General features: G+C 43.2%; 1 protein-coding gene across 3 annotated transcripts in view; it reads right to left on the bottom strand.

Annotated features, from left to right (window-relative positions):
- NALCN (sodium leak channel, non-selective) overlaps nucleotides 1-25,693 on the bottom strand; it is a 948,399-nt gene that overhangs the window by 334,891 nt on the left and 587,815 nt on the right. For all 3 annotated transcript variants that reach the window (XM_073614438.1, XM_073614437.1, XM_073614436.1), the window contains 2 exons: nucleotides 21,195-21,332; nucleotides 353-427 (listed from right to left, as the gene is read on the bottom strand). In XM_073614438.1, coding sequence (XP_073470539.1) covers nucleotides 353-427; nucleotides 21,195-21,332 — 213 coding nt within the window. The remainder of the gene's footprint in view (nucleotides 1-352; nucleotides 428-21,194; nucleotides 21,333-25,693) is intronic.

The raw sequence follows: 25,693 nt of genomic DNA, 5'->3' as shown, positions 1-25,693 counted from the left end.
TCACCACCAGTGGTCCCTGAGCTTGAGCTGTATGAGAGGCCTCCCTCTTCACGTCAGGCTCTACCACCAGGTACGTGACACACCCACTCCCTGCTGCCTCTAGGAAAGCAGAGTTGCCACGACCAGATATCTGTTCTCTGCAGTGGTACAGGACAGGCACTTCTTGACCCAATAGAGCCCAAGCCTGGTACATTAAGGCTGGCAGTACCTCCTTGTTAGCATGGATGCTATAAAGGGGAGGGGGATTTGTAAGCACATGTGTGGGTGTCACACTAGTAGAAGAAAATCTGTCTAAATTAAGTCCACTGAAAACCTAAAGAAAAAAGAATATCTTATTATTAGTATGGATTACCTGCTTAAGCTTTTTTAAATCTTCATCAAGCTCCAAATTGTCCAAAATAACTGCCACAAACAAGCTCAGCAAAATCTGTTGAAGAAAAAAATTGGAAAAAATATTTTTTTTAATTTCTGCATATCGGAAACATATATTATTCTAGCATAGTATTCTAGTATTAATCATATATATTCTGACTTCAGTAGTTTCAAGACTGACTTATACATTCCTGAGACATCTACGCCTAGTCTTAAGAGAAGTATGTTTTTTTTTGTCTTCCATATTCATACTTACGTAGGTGGATGCAGCATCAGTCCAATGCTGCATCTGCCCCCCGGCGCTCTACACTGAAAACCAAGCGATCGATCATCGCTGATCACTCAGTTTAATATCGTATTAAACCAAAAAGCTAAAATGTATTACTTTGCATCCTACCGATTCTTAGATGTGGTGGCTACATTTTTTTTAAATGCTTTTTTAACCTGGTAATCTTGCCAGTAGGTCTGTCATTTTTCATCTTCTCTTAAAAAACCAAGCTTTCCAGCAAAAATGGCAGTTAGATGGTTGAGACAAACTCCTTACCACTGATAGGGGTGCTTATAATGGTCAGCTTTTATTCATGTAAGTAAAATCTTTATTCCAAAAGGAAACAAAACTGCTAGTGTAACTGCTTAAAAACTGTTAGCTGGAGTTTGGCTTTAATTTTATAGTCAAGTCCATCTAAATCTGCTAGTGCATCTAATGCCGCGTACACATGATCGGACTTTCTGGCATACTTGGTCCGGCAGACTTTCTGACGGACTTTGTCCGCCAGGTGCGCCGGACTTTAAAACAGATGGACTTGCCCACACACGACTGGACTTTCCGGCGGGCTAGGTCCGCTCGTCTTTCCGTCGGACTTTCGCCGGAGTTACAGCGGACTTTCAGAATGAACGGACTTGCCCACACACGGACAAGTCTGTTCATTTTGAACGTGACTCAGGTACGACGGGACTAGAAAAGGAAGTCAATCTTGCCGCTTTTATCGGCGAGATTGACACCTTGCGAGCCCCGTCGCGGGTCATACCAGGCCCTTACGTCTGGTATGGGTTATAAAGGGAACCCCCTACGCCGGTAAAACGGCGTGAGGTCCCCCCTAAAATCCATACCAGATCCCGATCCGAGCACGCAGCCCGGCCGGTCAGGAAAGGGGGTGGGGACGAGCGAGCGCCCCCCCTCCTGAACCGTACCAGGCCGCATGCCCTCGGGGTCTGCGGGCGGGGGGCTTATGGGAATCTGGGAGCCCCCTATAATAAGAGGGCCCCCAAATCCCGGCCCCCCACCCTATGTGAATGAGTATGGGGTACATGGTACCCCTACCCATTCACCTAGGGAAAAAGTGTCAATAATAAAACACACTACAACTATTTTTTTAAAATAATTTATTAAACAGCTCCAGGGGGGTCTTCCTCCGGCTTCGGGGGTCTTCCTCCGCCTTCGGGGGTCTTCTTCCGGCTTCGGGGGTCCCTCCGGTTCCTCTCCTCTTCTTGGTTCTTCTCCGCTCTCTCTGGCCTCTTCTCCCGGTGTTCCAGTTCTTCTGCCGGCTCCTCCGCTGTCTTCATGCCGCTCTTTTGCCAGTGGAGGTCCGGACTTCTGGGCTTCTTGTCTTCTTCCCTCTTCTCTTCTCCAGATGTTGACACGACGCTCTCTCCGGCTGGACTGCTCTCTGAGTGCACCAATGTGACTTATATAGGCGGAGACCCCGCCCCCTTATGACGTCACAGTCCCTGGGCATGCTGGGACTGTGACGTTTTAGGGGGCGTGGTCAACATCACCCAGTGACCACGCTGTTTTTTCGGCGTAGGGGGTTCCCTTTAAAATCCATACCAGACCTAAGGACCTGGGATACCCCGCGCTCTCCGCAATACGAAAATTTGTTTTTCCTATTGCAGCGAGCGCGAAATGCAATACCCTGCCCTTGCGTCGTATCTGGTCCGTTGGACCAGCATACAGACGAGCGGGCTTTCCGTCGGACCAGCACACAGACAAGCGGACTTTCCGTCAGAAACTGAGTCCAACAGAAAGATTTAAAACATGTTTCAAATCAGTAAAAAGTCCGCCGGAAAAGTCAGCCGGAGCCTACACACGGTCAGATTGTCCGGCGGACTCTGGTCCGCCGGACCAAGTATGCCGGAGAGTCCGCTCGTACACGGCATAAGATCCCATACACACTATTAGATTTTCTGCAGATTTTTGTCTTCAGATTTACCAGACCCATATGCAGGGCCATCTTTAGCGCAGGGCAAATGCGGCACTTGCCCTGGGCCCAAACTTTGTTGGGGGGCCCGCGCTAGCCGTGACTTGGGGCCCCGATCACAGCTTTGCAGAGCGAACAGAGGACACGGGAGGATGTATTCCTCGCTAGCCAGCTGAGAGGGGGCGGGGCCGGGAGCTCCACTGACGCTCTGACCCCGCCCACGTGCAGCCTGTGTACTCGGAAAAGAGCTTCTGTAGTGAGGGCCAGTGATCGGAGTGCTAGTGTCAGTGGAGATTCCGGCCCCGCCCCCTCTATACTGACTGGTGAATACAGAGGTCCGGGGGCGGGGCCGGGAGCTCCAATGACACTCCCACTCCGATCACTGGCTCTCACAACAGGCGCTCTATTCCCAGTACACAGGCTGCACGTGGGCGGGGTCAGAGCGTCAGTGGAGCTCCCAGCCCCGCCCCTCTCATCTGGCTAGCGCGGAATACATCCTCCCATGTCCTCTGTTCGCTCTGCAAAGCTGTCATCAGGGCGACAATTCACGGGTGATGTGGGCCCACCCAACAAAGCATCAGTGGGGCTCCCAGCTGCTTTAGTGAGAGCAGAGAGTGGAAGCCCCGCCCACAGTCCTGAATGTATGTAGTGAGTTTGGCTGGCCAGGTATGTCCTTACAACCATAAAATGCCTGACTGTTTAAACCCTGAGCTGTGTTATTTAACTGTAAAGCTGTGCATTGCTGAAAGTTCTCTGACCATCCCCTGTATAATGTCTGCAGTCTCTGATTGTCTCCTGCTGTATGTCCGCAGTCTCTGATTGTCTCCTGCTGTATGTCCGCAGTCTCTGATTGTCTCCTGCTGTATGTCCGCAGTCTCTGATTGTCTCCTGCAGTATGTCCGCAGTCTCTGATTGTCTCCTGCAGTATGTCCGCAGTCTCTGATTGTCTCCTGCAGTATGTCCGCAGTCTCTGATTGTCTCCTGCAGTATGTCCGCAGTCTCTGATTGTCTCCTGCCGTATGTCCGCAGTCTCTGATTGTCTCCTGCCGTATGTCCACAGTTTCTGATTGTCTCCTGCAGTATGTCCGCAGCCTCTGAGTTTCTCCTGCAGTATGTCCGCAGTCTCTGATTGTCTCCTGCCGTATGTCCGCAGTCTCTGAGTGTCTCCTGCAGTATGTCCGCAGTCTCTGATTGTCTCCTGCAGTATGTCCGCAGTCTCTGAGTGTCTCCTGCCGTATGTCCGCAGTCTCCGTTTGTCTCCTGCCGTATGTCCGCAGTCTCTGATTGTCTCCTGCCGTATGTCCGCAGTCTCTGATTGTCTCCTGCAGTATTTACACAGTCTCTGATTGTCTCCTGCAGTATGTCCGCAGTCTCTGATTGTCTCCTGCCGTATGTCCGCAGTCTCTGATTGTCTCCTGCAGTATGTCCGCAGTCTCTGATTGTCTCCTGCCGTATGTCTGCAGTCTCTGATTGTCTCCTGCAGTATTTACACAGTCTCTGATTGTCTCCTGCAGTATGTCCGCAGTCTCTGATTGTCTCCTGCAGTATGTCCGCAGTCTCTGATTGTCTCCTGCCGTATGTCCGCAGTCTCTGATTGTCTCCTGCAGTATGTCCGCAGTCTCTGATTGTCTCCTGCCGTATGTCCGCAGTCTCTGATTGTCTCCTGCAGTATGTCCGCAGTCTCTGATTGTCTCCTGCAGTATGTCCGCAGTCTCTGATTGTCTCCTGCCGTATGTCCGCAGTCTCTGATTGTCTCCTGCAGTATGTCCGCAGTCTCTGAGTGTCTCCTGCCGTATGTCCGCAGTCTCCGTTTGTCTCCTGCCGTATGTCCGCAGTCTCTGATTGTCTCCTGCCGTATGTCCGCAGTCTCTGATTGTCTCCTGCAGTATTTACACAGTCTCTGATTGTCTCCTGCAGTATGTCCGCAGTCTCTGATTGTCTCCTGCCGTATGTCCGCAGTCTCTGATTGTCTCCTGCAGTATGTCCGCAGTCTCTGATTGTCTCCTGCCGTATGTCCGCAGTCTCTGATTGTCTCCTGCAGTATTTACACAGTCTCTGATTGTCTCCTGCAGTATGTCCGCAGTCTCTGATTGTCTCCTGCAGTATGTCCGCAGTCTCTGATTGTCTCCTGCCGTATGTCCGCAGTCTCTGATTGTCTCCTGCAGTATGTCCGCAGTCTCTGATTGTCTCCTGCCGTATGTCCGCAGTCTCTGATTGTCTCCTGCAGTATGTCCGCAGTCTCTGATTGTCTCCTGCAGTATGTCCGCAGTCTCTGATTGTCTCCTGCCGTATGTCCGCAGTCTCTGATTGTCTCCTGCAGTATGTCCGCAGTCTCTGATTGTCTCCTGCAGTATGTCCGCAGTCTCTGATTGTCTCCTGCAGTATGTCCGCAGTCTCTGATTGTCTCCTGCAGTATGTCCGCAGTCTCTGATTGTCTCCTGCCGTATGTCCACAGTCTCTGATTGTCTCCTGCAGTATGTCCGCAGTCTCTGGTTGTCTCCTGCCGTATGTCCGCAGTCTCTGATTGTCTCCTACAGTATGTCCGCAGCTTCTGAGTTTCTCCTGCAGTATGTCCGCAGTCTCTGATTGTCTCCTGCAGTATGTCCGCAGTCTCTGATTGTCTCCTGCCGTATGTCTGCAGTCTCTGATTGTCTCCTACAGTATGTCCGCAGTCTCTGATTGTCTCCTGCAGTATTTACACAGTCTCTGATTGTCTCCTGCTGTATGTCCGCAGTCTCTGATTGTCTCCTGCCATATGTCCGCAGTCTCTGATTGTCTCCTGCAGTAAAATGCCTGACTGTTTAAACCCTGAGCTGTGTTATTTAACTGTAAAGCTGTGCATTGCTGAAAGTTCTCTGACCATCCCCTGTATTATGTCCGCAGTCTCTGATTTTCTCCTGCCGTATGTCCGCAGTCTCTGATTGTCTCCTGCAGTATGTCCGCAGTCTCTGATTGTCTCCTGCCATATGTCCGCAGTCTCTGATTGTCTCCTGCAGTATGTCCACAGTCTCTGGTAATCTCCTGCAGTATGTCCGCAGTCTCTGGTAATCTCCTGCAGTATGTCCGCAGTCTCTGATTGTCTCCTGCAGTATATCCGCAGTCTCTGATTGTCTCCTGCAGTATGTCCGCAGTCTCTGATTGCCTCCTGCAGTATGTCCGCAGTCTCTGAACCTCTCCTGTAGTATGTGTATTAATGTGCCCCTTTACTTGCTCAATTATTTGGGATTGCTCCACTGCTCAGTGAGAGGTAATGATGTGCATGAACCTCTAGCAACCAATCAGCAAACAGTAGTGATCTGCTTTAACCTCTAGCAACCAATCAGTAAGTGCTAAAGATGTTCTGTAACCCCTAGCAACCAATTAGTGAGCGCTAATAATGTACATTAACCTCTAGCAACTAATCGGCAAGCAGAAATTACTGTATGTGTTGTAACCTCTAGAAACCAGCCATTGAGCAGTAATGATAGGCTGTAACCTCTGGCAAACAATTGCAATCGCTGCGTGATCTGCTGCAGTAAACTGATTTTGAGTCTACCTGCTATTTTTTGTATGTCTCAGAATGGAGGGGGGGCCCCAAGAAAATGTTTGCCCAGGGCCCAATCAAAATTAAAGACGGCCCTGCCCATATGATATGAGGTCAAACCTTAGGAGTTTTAATTTGTATGCAATCAGGCATGCCCTTGCACTACATGGTTTTGGTCAAACTGAAGACAAAAATCTGCAAAAAATCTAAACATGTGTATGGGGTCTAACACTACCCTCTCCCTAGACTGACAATGCGTCACTGTGTCATTGTGTGTAACTGGCTTTATCACCATGTGAAAATAAAGGAAAATACACCTATGAAAGAAAACTAATGCAGCCACCACAATTGAGAATTGGTATGCTGCAAGGAACCTTTTTTTTTGTTTGATTTTTTTTTTGTTTAACACCACTTTATCTTATGTACAATACACAGAAAATAAACACAAATACAATTGCATTGTCAATATAATTCTGGAGGCAGCACAGCAAACAGATATAACCAGTTCATTTCACTCCACACTGTGTTCCTTTATATTCCAATAACTAAGCAGTTCATTCCCTAATGTTTTCCCCACATGTGCATCTTATTGTTATTTCAAGCATGTACTTGCTTCATTCACAGTTTAAAAAAAAATTCTTATTGCTTTTTCAGTTTCTACCATGTTTCCATCTAAACTGTTGCTATCTGCTCATGGTATTACCTCTGTTCTTTATTTTCTTGGTTAAAAAAAAAGTTTTCAATGCACCATTTGAAGCTGCATTTTTCATAGTTGCCTCATAAACATCAGTGAGAGAAAGTCCACCTCTATGATGGCTGCAGGTGTGCTTTCACAATACACAATTTAACATGTGTTGGATAAAATTGAATAGAACATGAAACATTTTGGTATCTTCATCACAAATTAAATGCCATATTATACATGTATACAAATGATGGTGCTTGGAAACTACATTTGATAAAGACCAGCACATTTTTTTTTGTTTGAAAACTCATTTCCTTTAGAACTGTCATTGAAACACATATAAACGTTGGTTTGACAGTGCCAGTGTGAAGGAGGCCTAACTTTTAAATAATATCAATAACTTAATTATAATAATACAATCAAGATAGTTCTGCCCTGTACATGCTCAAACATTACACTAGCAGATGTAAGCAGCAACTGAAAATATAATGCAGGACAGGAATTTAAAGTGGTATTTTTTTTTTTTTAAATAACAAACATGTTATACGTACCTGCAGCCCTGATCTTATTCTTCTCGGGTCACCGCCAGCACTCCTGCAGCTTGCTATGGGGGCACCAGAGCAGGCTCGCTGTAAGTCGCTGCTCTGTGTGTCTTTTCACACACAGAACAGCGGCTTGGTCCCACTTCCTCTCTCTCCTCATTGGTTCACTGGCTGTGATTGACAGTAGCGGGAGATCCCCCAGAATGCAAAGCTTTTGTGCACATTGCTGGATCGTGATGGTGCTCAGGTTAGTATTGGGGGGGGGGGCTGAGGCACACAGAAGGTTTTTTACCTTCATGAATATGCATGAAGGTAAAAAAAGTTGAGCCTTTACAACCACTTCAAGAACATAAGTGTGAAGTCTCTCCTTTCTATGCAGTGGCAGCACATTAAAGAGATATATTAAAGTGTTACTAAACCTACAACAATAAAATTAGTCCGTATAAAGCATGCTTGTTATACTCACTGTGGAACCTAAGGGGTTAGTCCTCTGCATTGTGTAAAAAGGCTGTTTGATGCTGTATGAACAGATCCTCCCCTTAATGCAGTGCTCCCTAAACATGTCCGGATAAGACAGAGTTACTGGAGTCAGGCTGCACATGCTCAGTTTGGTGTGTATTGCTAGAGTTTTTTTTTTTCTTTGGAGGGTGCATGTGATCAGCAAAAGGCCAATCAGCACTGTCCACACAGAGGGTCAGGGGTCCTGCATCCTGATAAGACAGCCAGTGCAGTATGAAAACTCCTCCTACAAGCTTTAATCACACACTGATAGAAGTCACAAGACTGCTATATACTGCTAATGAGAAAATGTATTTAGCAGTTAATATTTACTAAAGCTATTGCATTTCCATGTTCTGTATACTGTGGGAGATCAGTTATAGTGAATGCAGGGTCCTGGGTTTAGTAACACTTTAATTACTAGGTTTATTTTAGGGAGACGCAAATTATGTCAACATAGACAATTGTTGCCTAAAAAAAAAGGAGATTTTGGAGGAGAGGAGGATAGATCAGCCCATTAAAAAACACAATGCAAGTGAACATGCAAAAAAGTGAGACACAGACGCACCTCTAAGTGTGAATGAGCCCTCACACTGTACCCAAAGATCGTACACAATTCTAAAGTGTGCCTTGACTGAAAAAAGATTGGGAAGCACTGCTCTGTATATGGCAGCTCGGCTACTGTAGCACCCCAACATATGTGTTTATCTGTAGAGAGACAAATGCATTGTCATTATCAAAAGGCAAAGTTGACTGCTGAATATTTTGCTTAACAAGAGCAAAATTGGGGAATTTTTGAAGCCTTCCAAAAGGGAGCTTTGTTAAAATAGTATCCAGGTTTGTTTTGCACAAAGGTCACAGATGATTGCCGCTACAATGCCTTGCTCTCCTTCTAGCACCAGTCTATATTATGGTGTGTGTCATCGTCAGGGCTGGCCCAAGACATTGTGCTGCCTGGGTCCAAGAATGAAATGCTGCCCCCTCCCCCCCAAAAAAATGGATGGCAGTATGAGAAGGGGAAGTGCCGCCCGCAATGCGCCGCAAACTGATGACACACAAGACTGCTGGAAAATAATCCTCCTGGGCGTTAATTTTGCTGCCCCTCAGGCGCGAGTCTAGGCTTTGTGAGGCCTTAGGCATAACTTACACATGACGCCCCACTCACGCCCATAATGGGAAAAATAATTCAAGTGATAAAAATTAACTGTATAAATTACATATATTAAGAGCCTTAAAGTGCTGGTGTCAGTGCACTCTCTCTCAGCACTGGCACCGGGGCACTCTATCTTAGTGCAGTGTGTCTTGGACCTGGTGTCAGTGTCCTATCTCAGCACTGGTGTCAGTGTGCTCTCAGTACTGGTGTCAGTCCTGGTGTCAGTGTGCTCTCAGTGTGTTCTCAGTGCTGGTGTCAGTGTACTCTATCTCCGTGTCCTCTATCCCAGTGCTGGTGTCATGGCACTCTTTCTTAGTGCACACTCTCTTAGTGCTGGTGTCAGTGTCCTCTATCGCAGTGCTGGTGTCAGTGTCAGTGTCCTTTATCTCAGTGCTGGTGTCAGTGCACACTCTCTTATTGCTTGTGTCAGTGAGCTCTACCTCAGCGCTGGTGTCAGTGCTCTCTCTCTCTCTATCTGTGCTGTACTCACATAGAGCTCCTTGAACTGAGCCAAACAGAAGAGAAGGGGCAGCAGTATGTTCCCCAGGACTCCCCGTAGGGGAAAAGCTCCTGGTGGGAGATAGCCGCAGAGAAGCCAGGAGGTGAGAAGGGGTCCCTGTCCCCAGGGGAAGAAGGGGTCCCTGTCCCCAGGGGAAGAAGGGGTCCCTGTCCCCAGGGGAAGATGGTGTCCCTGTCCCCAGGGAAAGATGAGGTCCTTTCCCCAGGGGAAGATGGGGTCCCTATCCCCAGGGGAAGATGGGGTCCCTTTTCCCCAGGTGAGATGGGGTCCCTGTCCCCAGGCGAAGATGGGGTCCCTTTCCCAAGGGGAGATGGGGTCCATGTCCCCAGGGGAGATGGGGTCCCTTTCCCCAGGTTAGATGTGGTCCCTGTCCCCAGGCAAAGATGGGGTCCCTTTCCCCAGGGAAATATGGGGTCCCTGTCCCCAGGTGAGAATGAGAGGGGTATGGGATGGTGTGTGGGGGATATCTCACTCACCATGTCCAAGCTGCAGGGCACTCATCCATGGTCACCTGGGCTCTCATCTGCAGCAGCACGGCATGGACTCTGAGGGAGGTCTATGTATGACAGGGGGAGGGGGGCTGGCCTGGCAGACAAGCCTGCAGTGTCCTCTGGCTCTCATAGGGCTCCTGCACTGCAGCTCCTGTGTGCTTATACTTTACGCGGGAGCTGGAGCTGACTCGGAGGGTGGGACTCTGGCTGGGGAGGACACTGGGCTAAGCGGTGCTCAGGGTTCCCAACTTTCAGTAAATTTGCAGATTGTAAAATCCATAACTGTTGCATCTGTCCATGAATGTCCATTACAGATATGCAGCCTGCATGTCCGCAAAGGACATTCACAGACAGATGCAAAAAGTATGGATTTTACAAACTGTTCATACATTTATCGAAAATTGGCAACCCTGCTGGAGCTGCATGGTGCAGAAGAGAGAGACCCAGAGGAGCTGACCGAGCACACAGACGGGGAGTCTGAGATCAAAGAGCAGCCAGTGCGGTATAGCAGGGAGCTCTGCTATTTACCCCCAGAGGCGGCACTTCAATTAGGCGGCCGCGAGGCAAGGGGACCGCCTGGAGATGCCTCTGCCGCCCCTCTCAAATCATCGCCTGGGTCCCATGGACCCACCAGGACCCATGGTAGGGCCGGCCCTGGTCATTGTCACAAACAAGTGCACCACATAATTGTCTGTCACCCTTAAAAGGTTAACCATAAAAATGAGAGTGAGTTTTGGATAACGGTCATTTATTCCATTTGCAGGTATTTTTTACTTTAGTTCATTAACCAACCATAACTTATCATACTTCATCACGTTATCATTAGTTTACTGTAGGTATGTGAACACATGGGATTTTTGAATGTTTGGTTTGATTGTATTGCTTTTGCACATTGTGTTTGCTTTTAAAGAAAAAATGATTTTTTGCGAAAATTGTCCACAAAAAAAAAATGTTACTCCACTTGTGAAGCATAATGTATGACATAGATTACAGTATGCTAATATGTTGCACAAATATAAAAATGATAGATATACACATAAAATACAGCATTAAATAAAAGCAAATTACATTTTCTCCACTATACCATATAAAATTGATATGTTGATGCTATTTTTACATTAAGACAAACAGTAGACTCATCATCATTTAGCATGCTATGCCTTTAGGCATCATCAGTCATTTTTTAGGACAATAACAACAGTTGCTTGCCCACATTTATTAAATAGTTTGAAGATGCTTTACTATTATTTCTGCAGCACTTGTTAGCATAATGCATTGTTTCTAATTAAAGTGTTACTTTTTCACTAAATGTGCTGCAATATAGTGATCATTATTTTCTATGAGGATCTTTAGTCTTACTTTTTCTCTATGAATGATTAGACAGGAGTAAAACATAATAAAATGTAAAACGGTTTTTGGAGTATTGGTGTATATACATTATTGCTATTCGTAATTGTTCTTTTGCCCTGCCATTTTGTTTAATTTTAAACTTTTGTTCTAATGTATTAGATATGCAGCATAATCTGTAAATCATAATTTGTAAAATTAGGGGCTGTCCTAGAAATGCTATTGCATAGTTGCCAACAGTATCAATTTTCCCGGGACAATCCCGAATTTGGGACCCTCGTCCAGATCGAAGGCCGTCCCGATTCGGGATTTTGCCTTTTTTGTCCAGGGAAATCGGGAATGTTTGCTTTTGCAGCAGTTGGCTCCAACAAAATGGCCGCCGGCGCCGCAGCTAGATCGTTACCCTTGTGTTCAGTGGAGAGGGGAGGGGACTCGATCCGTGCAGCCAATGAATTGGCTTCTCTCTTCACAATTCTAAAGCCGGGGTTAGCTGCATGGATTGGCCCCTCCCCTCTACACTGAACACACGGCGCCGCTCGTGGAGTTTGCTCTGCTCTTGTCCCAAAGCCCAGGGCAGGTCAGCAGCGATATAACAGTAATGTACAGCCTGTAGGAGGGTACACTTTAGTATGGTAGATGCACACAGTGTCAGAGAAAGATAAGTTGGCTGGCACACTGGGAATATGTTTTTAAATGCTTTACTAAAAGAAAAAACTTTTAGCCTTTAAAAAAGCAAAATCTTGCTTGACATTTGGCTGAAGAATGATCCAAACATCTTGGCATAGGTGCAGCTGCATAGTAGGGTAGTGACTATTAGTAACTATTAGGGTAGTAACTAGTAGGGTAGTAACTATGTACAGGGGGGGTTACTATGTACGGAGGAGTTACTAAGTACAGGGGGGTTACTATGTACAGGTGGGGGCACCCGATGCAAGGACAGACTCTGCTGGGGGCACCTGATGCAAGGACAGATGCTGCTGGGGGGCACCTGATGCAAGGACGGACTCTGCTGGGGGGCACCTGATGCAAGGACGGACTCTGCTGGGGCACCTGATGCAAGGATGGACTCTGCTGGGGGCACCTGATGCAAGGACGGACTTTGCTGGGGACACCTGATGCAAGGACGGACTCTGCTGGTTGCAGGTGACGTGGCAGGTGACACGCTCAGGGGTCCCACTGATTATGCATTATAGTGAGTTAAATGATTTAATTTGATATTACAATGTAATAATAGAAATAATGTGCTTCAATCATCCTGGCACCATAACAACCATGGTGCTGGGATGATTGAAGCGCTAACACCAGGTGTTTGGAGTATCTTTATCTGCTGATTGTTAAACTCTGGAATACACATATTTCTATTGTGGTGTAGGATCTGGGGCTGCTGTCCCTCCATCCCTCTCCCTTCACCCCTGCCCCCTTTCCCGCTACATCCTTCATTCATCTCAGACTCTAACCACACCCCCTTGAGCTATGCCCATTTCAGCCATGCCCACTATTCCGCATAAACCACACCCATTTTTCTTAGCGCGCCACATTTTTCCCCTATGCCACACCTACAAATGCTTGCCCTGCCCCCTGATTATAATGTGACTCTGCCTACAGCCAAAAAAGTGTCCCTAAAATGTTTTTTTACAATGTTGGCAACTATGCTATTGATAAAGAAGAAGAGGTGGCTGTATGAATTTGAACTCTATTAAGTAGGCGTGAAAAGGACTTTCCTGGCACAACTAAGTTGGGTGTCCTCTTAGACACTAATGTAACATTAAAGCTTCATTCTTTTTTGCATTAAAATAATAAGCATGTCATGCTTATCTGCTCTGTGCAATGGTTTTGCACAGAGCAGCCTTCATCCTCCTCTTCTTGGGCCCCCCACCAGCACTCCTGGCTCCTCATCTTTGGTGAGTGCCCCCATATAAAGCTGCTTCCTATGGGGGCACTCGTGCAGGCTTGCTCCCAAGCCGCCTTGTCTGCATCCATTTATACAGACCATGCAGCTCGGCCGCAACCCCCGATTCATTATCACATAATTTGATTGACAGCAGCAAGAGCCAATCTGTCCAGTGAGGAGAGCGAGAGCAGTGAGCCGCTGATCATACAGCCCAAAAGGTTTTTTACCTTAAAGCGGACCTTCAGTCATTTTTTAGTCAACTTTCCATCTATTAAATCTTCTGCCCTTGTTGTTTACACTTTGGATAGTAATTTTTTTTTCTGCCAGTAAATCGCTTATACAGCCCACTTCCTGTATCTTGTCTGGTCATTAGCCTAGGCTTATGACATCATGCACAGCTCTCTCTCTCACTCTTGTGAGAGTTTGCCAGGAAGGGAGGGGGAATGAGTCATAAGAGAGCCAATGAAAACTGCAGGGCTGCAGAGCTGGAGGTGTGCCTCTGTGTGTCTGTGAAAATCCAGGAAGTGAAAAGGCAGCAGCTTCAGCTGCCCACAGTTAAAATGGATGCAGTCAGAATTATTGGAGGAAGATTTTTGCTGCATATTTGGCAAGTACAGAATATCAGTATATATAAACTAATATGCAAAGTGGTTGGAGGGAAGCATCAGAATGGCAAAGATGTTTTTATTACAAATTATGTGAGCAGACTGCAGTTCCTCTTTAATACATAGAATTCATTAAGGCAAAAAAGTAAGACTTTAGAACCACTTTAAAAGATAGGGTTTATTCAAGAGAGTACTAGCCCGGGAGGGGGGGGGGGACTAGCCTTTGTCCCCAGGGCAGTGTAGAAGATGTTAGATTGGTGGTCCTTGGTGGAGATGCTTCATCATTTAGACAATGATTAAAGCTAGACACGTAGTCAGGGACATCTTCTGTAGAAATAGAACTATCAGCAAAATAAAATGGAGCAGCGGGATGTCTTCCAGCCTTCATTTATTTTGGGGTTCTGAAATATCATGTGTATAAATGCAGAGTTTCCCAAAGGAAGCTGATGCTGAGCAATGTAAAATAGTTTGTCACAATGAGCCATGCCCTTGAGGAACATCTATCTTCCATCATTCCCACCAGCCATAGCAGCATCATGGAACATACTACATGTTACACTTTTCTGTAGCCCACAGAAATCTGTCCCAACCATGAAAGGGTTAGTTGGTTGCTTTTGCCTTCAAGCCAAAGATTTCTAGCCCTCCCCTGATTTCAGTGGGTTAAAAAGTATTATAAAAGTAATTTTTAACCTTTAACAAATATGTTGTAAATAGCAGCTGCTAATATCTGGTATTAAAGACAGCATTTCCAGAGCTTAGAGTTCCAGACATCTATGCAAAACCAGTGGCCGCTGTTCCCACTCCTTCCCTGGGCCATGGTCATGTAACTTCCCCTTTGTACTTTAATTCTAACAGTGGTGGCACCATTAGGCCATTGTTCACTGTAGTAGGAAGATTACCGGTCTTTCCTGCAAACTGTAGCTGTCCAATTTAATTGACAGACCAGGAGACCCCTGGTCTGTCCCACCCACAATGATATCATACCTTGACTGACAGGCCAGTGTACTCTAAATTGATTGCCAGACTATGTAAATAAGGCTACTAGGCTCACAGATATGATTACTGACATCACCTCTGATTGTGCAGTATTGAAAGCTGAAAATGTCATCAATAATCGGCCACGCCCATTGCCAGGTACAGTTCCCATTGCTTGATGGGAATTGCAGTGTGTTCAAGCAGTGCTGTACAGTGAGAGGAAATGATGTTACCACTTTATTGGCATCTCCTCCTGCACATAGCTGCAGTTCTTCTTTAAAAGCAGGGATGTCAGGGGCTTTACAAAGATAATTAGCAACTATCCTGGAGGTCAGCTTTGTCTGCATACTTCCAAAATGCACTAAAGCCTTTGCAAATGAGACAGAGAGGGGATGCCTATATTTTATTCCATCTACCTTTACTGTATATTGGTTTCACTAACACTAAAAGTGCATTGTAATCTTTCCTATTTTACTAAAGCAATCCTAACTTATTTAAACAGGTACTTGTCTCATATGCTCTAAAGCATTCCTAATACTTGCTTCAAATACACTCAGATCCCTATCAGGCAGTATGGTTATTTTACATGGGGTTCATTAGTTTTAAGGCTTAGCTTTTGAGTTAAAACAAGATAGTTTTAGGTTTGGGGATTTATTGTGTTAGAGTAATGCTAAAGTGGCCTGAACTAAAAAAGTAAAGATTTGCTAGGCTATAGGAGTATTTATAAACGTTACCTGTAAGAAATACTCTGAAACATGTATTTTGTATAGCAGTACATTTTCTTGTGTGTGAGGGTGCCTATGGTGCCTAGGCTATTGCCTAAAGGTCCCTACAGCCTCTGATCTATATATTTGCAGTGTGAGACCACTGCTGCCTCTAACCTCTATACTCAGCACATTTAAAGTGAGATTTGGGAATATCTGACATGAGAAAGCAAAGCCCTGCCTACAGTCAAATGCACACCTCCACAGTGCAAAATAAGTCATATGTAAGGATATGCTGTCCTCTACTTTCTGTATTTGTAAATAGCTTTTCCTTATTAATTACCTGCTAACTGGCTCAGAAACTCCAACTGGAGGACTGTGATGTTATATAAATGGGAGTTTCCAGAGATATACTTACCCAGACCAGAATCTGAGTCTATTAGGCAAGTATTCCTATGTTTAACTGTGGCTGTCCATATGTTGTGAAATCAGCAAAGCCTCGCAACCTGAGAGAGGCTTTGACAGATAGATAGTCACGTCATCAGGCTCCCATTCACTCTGCTATGTCGAGTCTGTACTTGTCAGAGCTGCTCTCAGGTGGCAAGACTTTGCCAGCTTCGCTACATCTGTAGCCCCAGGCTCCAATGGATTGGAGGAGTGCCTTAATCCAAGCAGTTTCTTTGATATGCACTTGACATCATCACTTTTGTGATTGCCCATTTTTTATAATATTTTTGCTTTGAATAAAGGTATCTAATGCTGCACTTAGCTATGCCCTGTCTCCATGTGTTTATCTGATAGGCAGTTTAACTGAATCTATCCCTACTGAGGTTAATATCACGATTTTGATTAAATCAGCAATAAATTGCATCACACTAATTAGTTAGCATTCACCAATATGAAACAAAACTCAATTCTGGTCATTACAGAATTATACTTTTATTTTTTTGTGATTAGGTTTAATCTTCTGGGATGCCAGAAGCATGTACAGCCCTGATAGAATATGCCTTGCAATTATCATTGAAAAACCATACCTTATTTTGGCATAACACACTCTTTCTATGTTCTGTCCCTTGCAGGGGCTTAGAAACAGTGGAATAATATGCAGAACATGGGCTATAGCTAAAACAGCTTAACATATTGCTTTATTTATTGCATTATTTGTTAATTGAGAGGATACATTGAAAATATTGGGTCTATAACACACTTATATTTGTATCCCAATTCCTCTGAACATAGAGCTAACTCAAAATTTTGGAAGTTAGTAAGCTGGGGTTGGCTGTGTTGCCTTCCGCCTTTAGACACAGCTTGCTCCCGGATAGGGTGTCTGGGTGGGGGGGCGATGTCCCAGCTGATCATTTAATGACAATGCCTCACTCTCTGTTCGGATGTAGTGTGATTTATGTAGCTTCAAATTAAATCACTCACAAATTCTTTGTTATACGGTTTTGTATTTAACATGATTTTAAATAATTTCTGTTTATGTCTGTACTTCTTCCTTTTGAAAATTTAATAAAAATTTATTGAATGAAAATATTGGACCTCATAGGGGACTGTTTTGATGCATAGTAACAATGAACATTTTGTTCTTCTCTTAACATTTTTAACCTAGAAAAACATTCCTGTACTCAGAACTGTGTGGCTTTTACAGCAATTTTCCCACCACCTGCACAACTTAAAAACATTGCAATGAGGCAGTAGTTAAGAAAATAACATCCTAAAAATGATGAAGACATAACCAGTTTGGCAGTTAAGCTTTAAACCACCCACCATTTTTTGACAGCTGAGTGGGAGTAATTATATAGCAAATTGTTGTTAAACGAGTAACCTAGCTCTAATGTGAAGCATAAACTGAGAGAGATCTTCTGAAATCTCATAATGATAATGTTCTGTTTTAAAAACCAGCATCACATAGCAATATATCCGTTTCCCACAGGGAGAAGTTTGACATAAAATTGGGCCTACCTTACAAATACTGAATAGTGTTTGACAGATTTGTGTTTTTTTTTATAGTATGAAAAAACTGTACATGCACAAGGAAACACATATTTTGTCACATTTGTAATTCATTCTTTTCAACAACTTCTTAGTGAATTACCTGCATATTTATGGGTTCTGATTAAATTTAAAGGCTTGTTAACAAAATTATTGGCATGCATAACAGATGGCCATCTCTATTCTTTTTTTGGAACTGCAGAAACTAGTCAGAAACAATTAGCCAGGAGGTGTCTGCAACTAGGGTATTCCTACAAACAATGGAGAGTCTACACAACTACTGATGGCACAATGCGATGTTTCCCATTGTGTATACAGTACTTGTATAATGTGCAGGGCTTGCCAAGTATATGATTTACAATTTTTAGAAAATATTTTAACAAGTAAAGCTGCAAGAAATACCAATGCGGATAAGCTGCACCACTGGTTGAAAAATTGGCATAACATTCAGGATGCCCCGCACTTTACCTAATTTGCTTGCAGTTGCTTACTGGGCACTTAAAGTGGATGTAAACCCAATGTCATCCTTTCTAAACTACTGCCATAGGGGTTATCTATAAGGATATACATGCCTCCTGCATGTATCTTTACCTGTCAAATGTCTCCCCTCTGTCTGTTATGAGACCCGAAAAACTGCATATTCTGCTTCTGTGGGTGGGTCTGTTGTCTGGAGCTCGGTGGGTGGAGTCGTGATGTCAGCAGACTCCCCGCCCACCTCTACATTCCCCTTGTCAATATGCATTTTCTCCTGTGTATTTCTTACACTGAACTTCTGCTATGATCTCTAACATCCAGTGAAAAGACAGTAAAGTAACCGCATGCCAAATCATGCTGAGGTGTGGAACAGCCAATCCTTGCAGAGCTGCTGAAGAAAAGAGTGGGGGTGGGTATTAAAAAATAATGCATGTCTTAGGCTAGCGCATGAGATATGTAAATCATCTGTCACTCACAGCAAGGGGGAGGATTTGACAAAGTTTTTCTCTGTCTGTCAAGTTTTATCTCACTGAACAATAAAAGAGGATTGCTCAGATCTGGATAAACTCTTTGTGGCAAGACTGGGCTCAAATGATAGGAAATCTTATGCTCTACATTGTGACATAACTTTTTTTTTTCGGGTTTACATCCACTTTAAACCTTCTTCCTGCCCAGGCCAATTTTCAGCTTTCAGCCCTGTCACACTTTGAATGACAATTGTGCAGTCATGCAAAACTGTACCCATATGACATTTTTAGCATTTTTCTCACACAAATAGAGCTTTATTTTGGTGGTATTTAATCACCACTGGGTTTTTCTTGTTTTTGTTAAACAAACAAAAAAAAAGACAGAAAATTTTGAAAAAACAAACAAAAAAAGAAGGTTTTTCATGCTTTGTTATAAAACTTTGCAAACAGATAATTATTCTCCATCATTGGTGGGCTCTGATAGGCTGCACTGATGGGCACTGATGAGGTGGCACTGATAGGTGGAACTGATGAGGCGGCCCTGGTGGGCACTGATAAGAAGGCATTGATGAGGCTGCACTGATGGGTGGCACTGATGGGCACTGATATGCAGCACGGAGAGGTGGCACTGATAGGCAGCACTGATATGCAGCACTGATAAGTGACACTGATGATGCGGCAGTGATGGGTACTGATTGGCAGCACTGATGGGCACTGATAGATGTGACTGGTGGGCACTGATTAGCAGCCCTGGAGGGCACTTATTAGCAGCACTGGAGGGCACTAGGGGGACCGATGTCCCTCTAACAGAAGCCGATTAATGGGCTTCTTCTGTTCTTCACGCTGACAGCATGAAGAAAAAAAAACAGATAACTGATTTCTGTTTATCGCAGCGATCAACTGTCTTTGGCTGACAGCTGATCATGTGGTAAAGGGCCCACTGTGATTGGTCTTTTATATCGATCAGTGATCACCTGAGTCCCAAGGACTCAGCGATCACAGAGCACACTGGCTGCAGTGCGAGAACGGGAGGACATACATGGACGCCCTCCCGGCAGTTTAAGCCTAAGCTGTAGCTGTCTTTTTGCTATAGCGTGGGCACCAAGTAGTTAATAGGAACATGATAAGTAGAGATGAGCCGAACACCCTCCTGTTCGGTTCACAGCAGAACATGTGAACAGGCAAAAAATTTGGCGAGAACACGCGCACACCGTTAAAGTCTATAGGACACGAACATGAATAATAAAAAGTGTTAATTTTAAAGGCTTATATGCAAGTTATTGTCATAAAAAGTGTCTGGGGACCTGGGTCCTGCCCCAGGGGACATGTATCAATGCAAAAAAAATTTTTAAAAATTAACGTTTTTTCGGGAGCAGTGATTTTAATGATACTTAAAGTGAAACAATAAAAGTGAAATATTCCTTTAAATTTCGTAACTGGGGGTGACTATAGTATGAATGTAAAGTGGCACATTTTTCCCATTTTTAGAACAGTCCCTGCAAAAAAATGACATTTCTAAAGGAAAAAAAGTCATTTAAAACTACTTGCGACTATAATAAATTGTTGGGTCCCGGCAATACAGATAAAAGTCATAGAAAAAAACAGCATGAGTTCCCCCCCCCCAGTCCATTACCAGGCCCTTTGGGTCTGGTATGAATATTAAGAGGAACCCTGAACCAAAATTTAAAAAAATATTGCGTGGGGGTCCCCCCAAATTCCATACCAGGCTCTTCAGGTCTGGTATGGATATTAAGGGGAACCCTGCGCCAAATTAAAAAAAAATTATGGCGTAGGGGTCCCCCTCAAAATCCATACCAGACCCTTTAGGTCAAACAAATATGCAAACAAATTGGGTAAAATTAAACTGTCGCTGAGATTAGCACATGCTAATCTCCCCTCCTGATTCAGAGAGTGTCTGACCTCTGCAAAGAGATCACTGCTTCCATACAGAGAGCAAGGGTCCTTCTCTACAACATGCTGGCAGGTGACAGGTTTTTCTACTCAGGCTGTAATTGCTTTCTAAAACAATGAACTGTGAAACTTAGCACACCTTTGTTTCCAAAGCATCTGGAATATATTTAGCCCATTTAAACTGTACCTTTAGTTGGGCATTACATTTATCTATAAAACTAGTGAATTTCTCTTACTACAGAGCAGGAAGCTTCATTTCATTTAGCTTGGAAAGTAGAGAAAAGCATTTATGGCACAGAGACTATAAACCATATCTTTATGAACATTACAGTCTCCCTTTAAAAGTCTTTTGCCTCAACAGTCATTCCTCAACATATGGAAGAGGACATTAAAATGTCAAGCCTATCTTGATTTTTTTTTCCCTTTTCGTAAATCCCCAATTAATCTATTTATAGCATTTTGGCTTTATTAGTGAAGCAGTGAAACAAACCCCTGGTGTTCACTTTAAGCCAGAATTTAGGAAATAGCTGCACTGATTTCTAATCAAGTATTCATACCCGAGAGGCTTTAAGTTTTGTCTTCAGTTTAATTACAACAGTGATGAGCAAGCAGTGAGAATGAAGAGAGACTATCTGCATACATGAATACATGACCCTTTAAACAACAGAGTGCTAAGGTTATCTGCAATAACATTGTGCCATTGATAAGGCTAAAGTTGTATATGCTAATAAAACATCCTTTTTTTCAACTGTCCAAATATGAGGACACTTGACATTTATATTTGTAATATAAGTCTATCTAAATGTGTTATTTTTTTTAAAAAAGCCAAAAAGATGTACTTACCAATGTAGCAAAAAGATGGTAAAGGATAAAATAAATGGCAACCACAGGAGCCCACATGTGTCCTACAGCAATAAGAGTTTGATCCATTACATCCACCCATCCCTCTTGAGTCAAAATCTGGAACATTGACATGAATGCCTGTAGGGAATGAGTAACATGATAACAATCTGCATTGACACAAGTGCTGTGGAGCAATTAAACAAATGCATTTTCAAATGAATTAGTTCCTCCAAGTGCAAGGATGTCAAAACTCAACACACAGACCTTTGATATGACCCTGGTCCCTGACACATGCATCCAAGAGTATGGGAAGCACCATTGTGCTCTCTGGCAGGCCGAGAAGTCGGAAGTCAGTCCCCAGTAACTAAATAATAAATTATTATTATTAGAGACAGGAAAGTGTATGGCTAATACGGGAATGAGATACAACACAAAAAGGCACCGCTCTAATCAATGAGATGCTATCCATTAAAGGTCGGCTGTTCTATCCCAGGTGCTCAGGCTCAGATGTCCTCCCACACTTCCATATAGCATAGCTCAAACAAACAAATGGAGAGCCGACTGCTCTGGAATACCTTCTGGAGTTTATTGAAATATGGTTCAGTAAAAGCAAACGGCTAACATGTTTCGGCAACTTTAGCCTTGATCACAGCTGTGATCTTCTGGTGTCTGTTCCTATACAGAATTTATTACCCTTATTATTATTCTGTAAAGAAAAATGTGTAGATCTCCACTTTTATTGGCCTTGGCAAGTGATTTGTTGTGTGTGTGATAGGATGGGATACAGAAGATATGTTTACTGCATCACCTGGATTTCTAAACACTGGTCAGGAAGCAAAGCTTTAGTCACACCACTCAACCACAACATCCATACAGAGCATTATACACAATAACATGTAATGGCGCTAGTTTTCACCATCACAAGTTATGTCACTGTTACAGACATATATAATATAATTTACAAAAGTACAGAAGTGAAAGTGCTATATAGAATATAGTACTGTCACCAGCGTAATACAGCAAATCACTTTTTAGGACAGGCTCAAAAGAAAATCTTTTTCAAGACTACTTTGTTATAAGTACATTTTTGGCTAAAATAGTTTTCATAATGTAATAGTTTTTGATCTAACATGTGACACCAAAAGCACTTTCAAAAGTGACGGAAAGCAGCTCTGTGAGATTACAGAGCATGCTTCCCAGTGCATGATCAAACAAAATACTCCTTTTAGTTAAAATGGTAAACCCCCATCAGCTTATGCTAAAGCGAATCTGAAAGGCAACCATCAAACTGACAGAACCAACAGCTGCAAAAATAAAATCTTAAGATTTATGTTAATATGGATTTCTGAATTAATTAGCAGTACCCTATAGAACAGGTTGTTAACTTTCCTTAACCCTTAATGCATATCATAACTGATATGGTTACTTGTATAACATTTAGGACTATGCAACACACAGCACAGCATATTGAATACAGCAGTCGGGAGTATGTAATGTAAAATTCAGCATGCAGAGTACAGCAGCCAGGAGTTGGTAACATATAGCCATGTAAACAAAATGCATGGGTCAAGAGTATGTAACATACAGCCCAATTTACAGAGGGCAATGGTGAAAAGTATGCAACATACAACATGCCAGACTGCAGTGTTCAGGAGTTTATAACAATAAACTCAGTGTACAGGCTGCAGTAGTCAGAAGTATGTAATGCACAGCCCAGCATAAAGAGAACAGTGGTCAATAAAATGTAATATAAGTCCAGCCTGCATATAGCAGTAGTGAGGAGTATGCAGTATATAGAATGGCATACACAATGCAGAAGCTGAGAGAAACTTCACCTCTGGCTTTCTGTATGGGAAAGGCTGCAAAGAAGCCAGACTCATATTCATAGATCACAGGACTACCAATAAAACGACATAGGGTGGACTGTAAAATTACTGAATAATAAAACCAAAATGTTGAAAAGGTGCGCTGTGTTCCTTTGATGCATGCCTAAAACTGGCCATGGAAGATTCAATTTTTTATGTTCAACCAGAGGGATGGTTGAACATAAAATATGAGCCTTTTCCCCCCATCCACACCAAATGTGTGGAATCTTTCCTACTGAGGGTTTGTATTCTGACAGTGTGGAAACTTCCCCACCATCAAAATACAATAATCAGTGTTGCCACACATGGACATACATGGACAGGAATTTGGCTGGAATTTCCATCCATGTATGGCCAGCAATAATTTACTTTTGGAAATAAACATAACAATGTAAATTCATGAATCAAGCCTTCTACAAAAAGTAAACAGTTTTTATAATACTATATTAACCTTAGAACATTCATAATCAATAGCATATGACTTAGGATGTAGGATGTACTATATATATATATTGCATTGATGGAAAAGGTGTTTTAAATGCTTAAGCATCACAATGTATATGCAAGAGGCATTATAAATTAATATGTTTCTTTAAGGTCTGTGGTGATTATGCTATAAAGCAACAGGACCATGATAAACCGTTTCATAAAATTTTACTTTTTTTTAGTATGATTGCTGAAAGAGATTGTCATAGAGTAACAGCATAAAATGACTGTTTCAATCACCAAATTGAATAGTTTTCCTAAGTGGTGGGTGAGAATGACAAGGGCAAGAAGATCATTTTATATTACATACACATCACACTCAAGAAGCTGTGCAGTTGACTGGAGAGATGAACTAATAGCCAAAATGATGGTTAAAATCACTCAGATGAATGGTACAACTATGGCACATTGCATGAAAATGGAAAATGAAGGATTCACTGTTACTTCTACAATCCTGTATTAACTAAACAATAACATTTCAGGCACATTTGAACAAAGGACTGGATATTGGATCCTTGCAGTACAAATGTCAGGTATGTCATTCTAATGGAAATATCATTAAAACCGTTTTGGGGAATGTAAAGAGGAAGACATTTAATGTGTTCTTGTTTGGAATCACTCATATTATAGTTCAAATTTACCTATATTAATTTCCAGAACAAATTTAAGATTAGGTGGGAAGTAACCCGATGGACAAAGCACCTCAAAACTGAATTTTGCTAGATGTTTGTATGGTGACCTGTTCCTACATTGGAAGAATACCAACCATTCATCTAGAACAGGGATCTCCAAACTATGGCCCTCCAGCTGTTGCGGAATTACACATCCCTTGAGGCATTGTAAGACTCTGACATTCATAGACATAGGATTGTAATTCCTGAACAACTGGAGGGCCATAGTTTGGAGACCCCTGATCTAGAATATTAAACTACATGTACTATGCAGAATAAGGGTTTTGCCACAGATTGGATGGAATGGGATTCCTGTCACAGTAGAAACTAATCACTTTTTAAACTATATCTAAACCCTAAAACAAAAAAATTGATATATTGCAGCTTACCATTTCTTAGATGTGGTGGTTGAATTTGTTTTCTTTTTTTTTTAGGCTTTTTTTTTCTATTATCGTCTCGTGATCCTGCCAGTGATCCAGTTTCTGTCCTAGAATAGACACGCTCACTCACTGTACTGTATGTATGGAGAAGCATTGTCACCTTAGGACAGGAAGTGCGTTGGAAAAATGTGTATGTATTGGATTGATATACTGAAGATATATAAAATACAACTAGCCTATATAAACATTTCAAAATTGATCCAGTATTAACAAAACTCAAAGACTCAATATTTACTGCACACAATATACCCACTCTTTTCTTAATTCTAGTGTATCCAGGTTTGGCCAAATGCCCAGGGTGTACACTGAAAATAATTCATATACAGTGGGGACGGAAAGTTTTCAGACCCCCTTAAATTTTTCACTCTTTGTTATATTGCAGCCATTTGCTAAAATCATTTAAGTTCATTTTTTTTCCTCATTAATGTACACGCAGCACCCCATATTGACAGAAAAACACAGAATTGTTGACATTTTTGCAGATTTATTGAAAAAGAAAAACTGAAATATCACATGGTCCTAAGTATTCAGACCCTTTGCTGTGACACTCATATATTTAACTCAGGTGCTGTCCATTTCTTCTGATCATCCTTGAGATGGTTCTACACCTTCATTTGAGTCCAGCTGTGTTTGATTATACTGATTGGACTTGATTAGGAAAGCCACACACCTGTCTATATAAGACCTTACAGCTCACAGTGCATGTCAGAGCAAATGAGAATCATGAGGTCAAAGGAACTGCCTGAAGAGCTCAGAGACAGAATTGTGACAAGGCACAGATCTGGCCAAGGTTACAAAAAAATTCTGCTGCACTTAAGGTTCCTAACAGCACAGTGGCCTCCATAATCCTTAAATGGAAGACATTTGGGATGACTAGAACCCTTCCTAGAGCTGGCCGTCCGGCCAAACTGAGCTATCGGGGGAGAAGAGTCTTGGTGAGAAAGGTAAAGAAGAACCCAAAGATCACTGTGACTGAGCTCCAGAGATGCAGTCGGGAGATGGGAGAAAGTTGTAGAAAGTCAACCATCACTGCAGCC

The sequence above is a fragment of the Aquarana catesbeiana genome, linkage group LG02, assembly GCF_042186555.1.
Source record: "Aquarana catesbeiana isolate 2022-GZ linkage group LG02, ASM4218655v1, whole genome shotgun sequence".
In the NCBI taxonomy this organism is placed as follows: Eukaryota; Metazoa; Chordata; class Amphibia; order Anura; family Ranidae; genus Aquarana; species Aquarana catesbeiana.
Note: the sequence above shows the minus strand (reverse complement) of the source record. Positions and strands in the feature narration are given on the sequence as shown.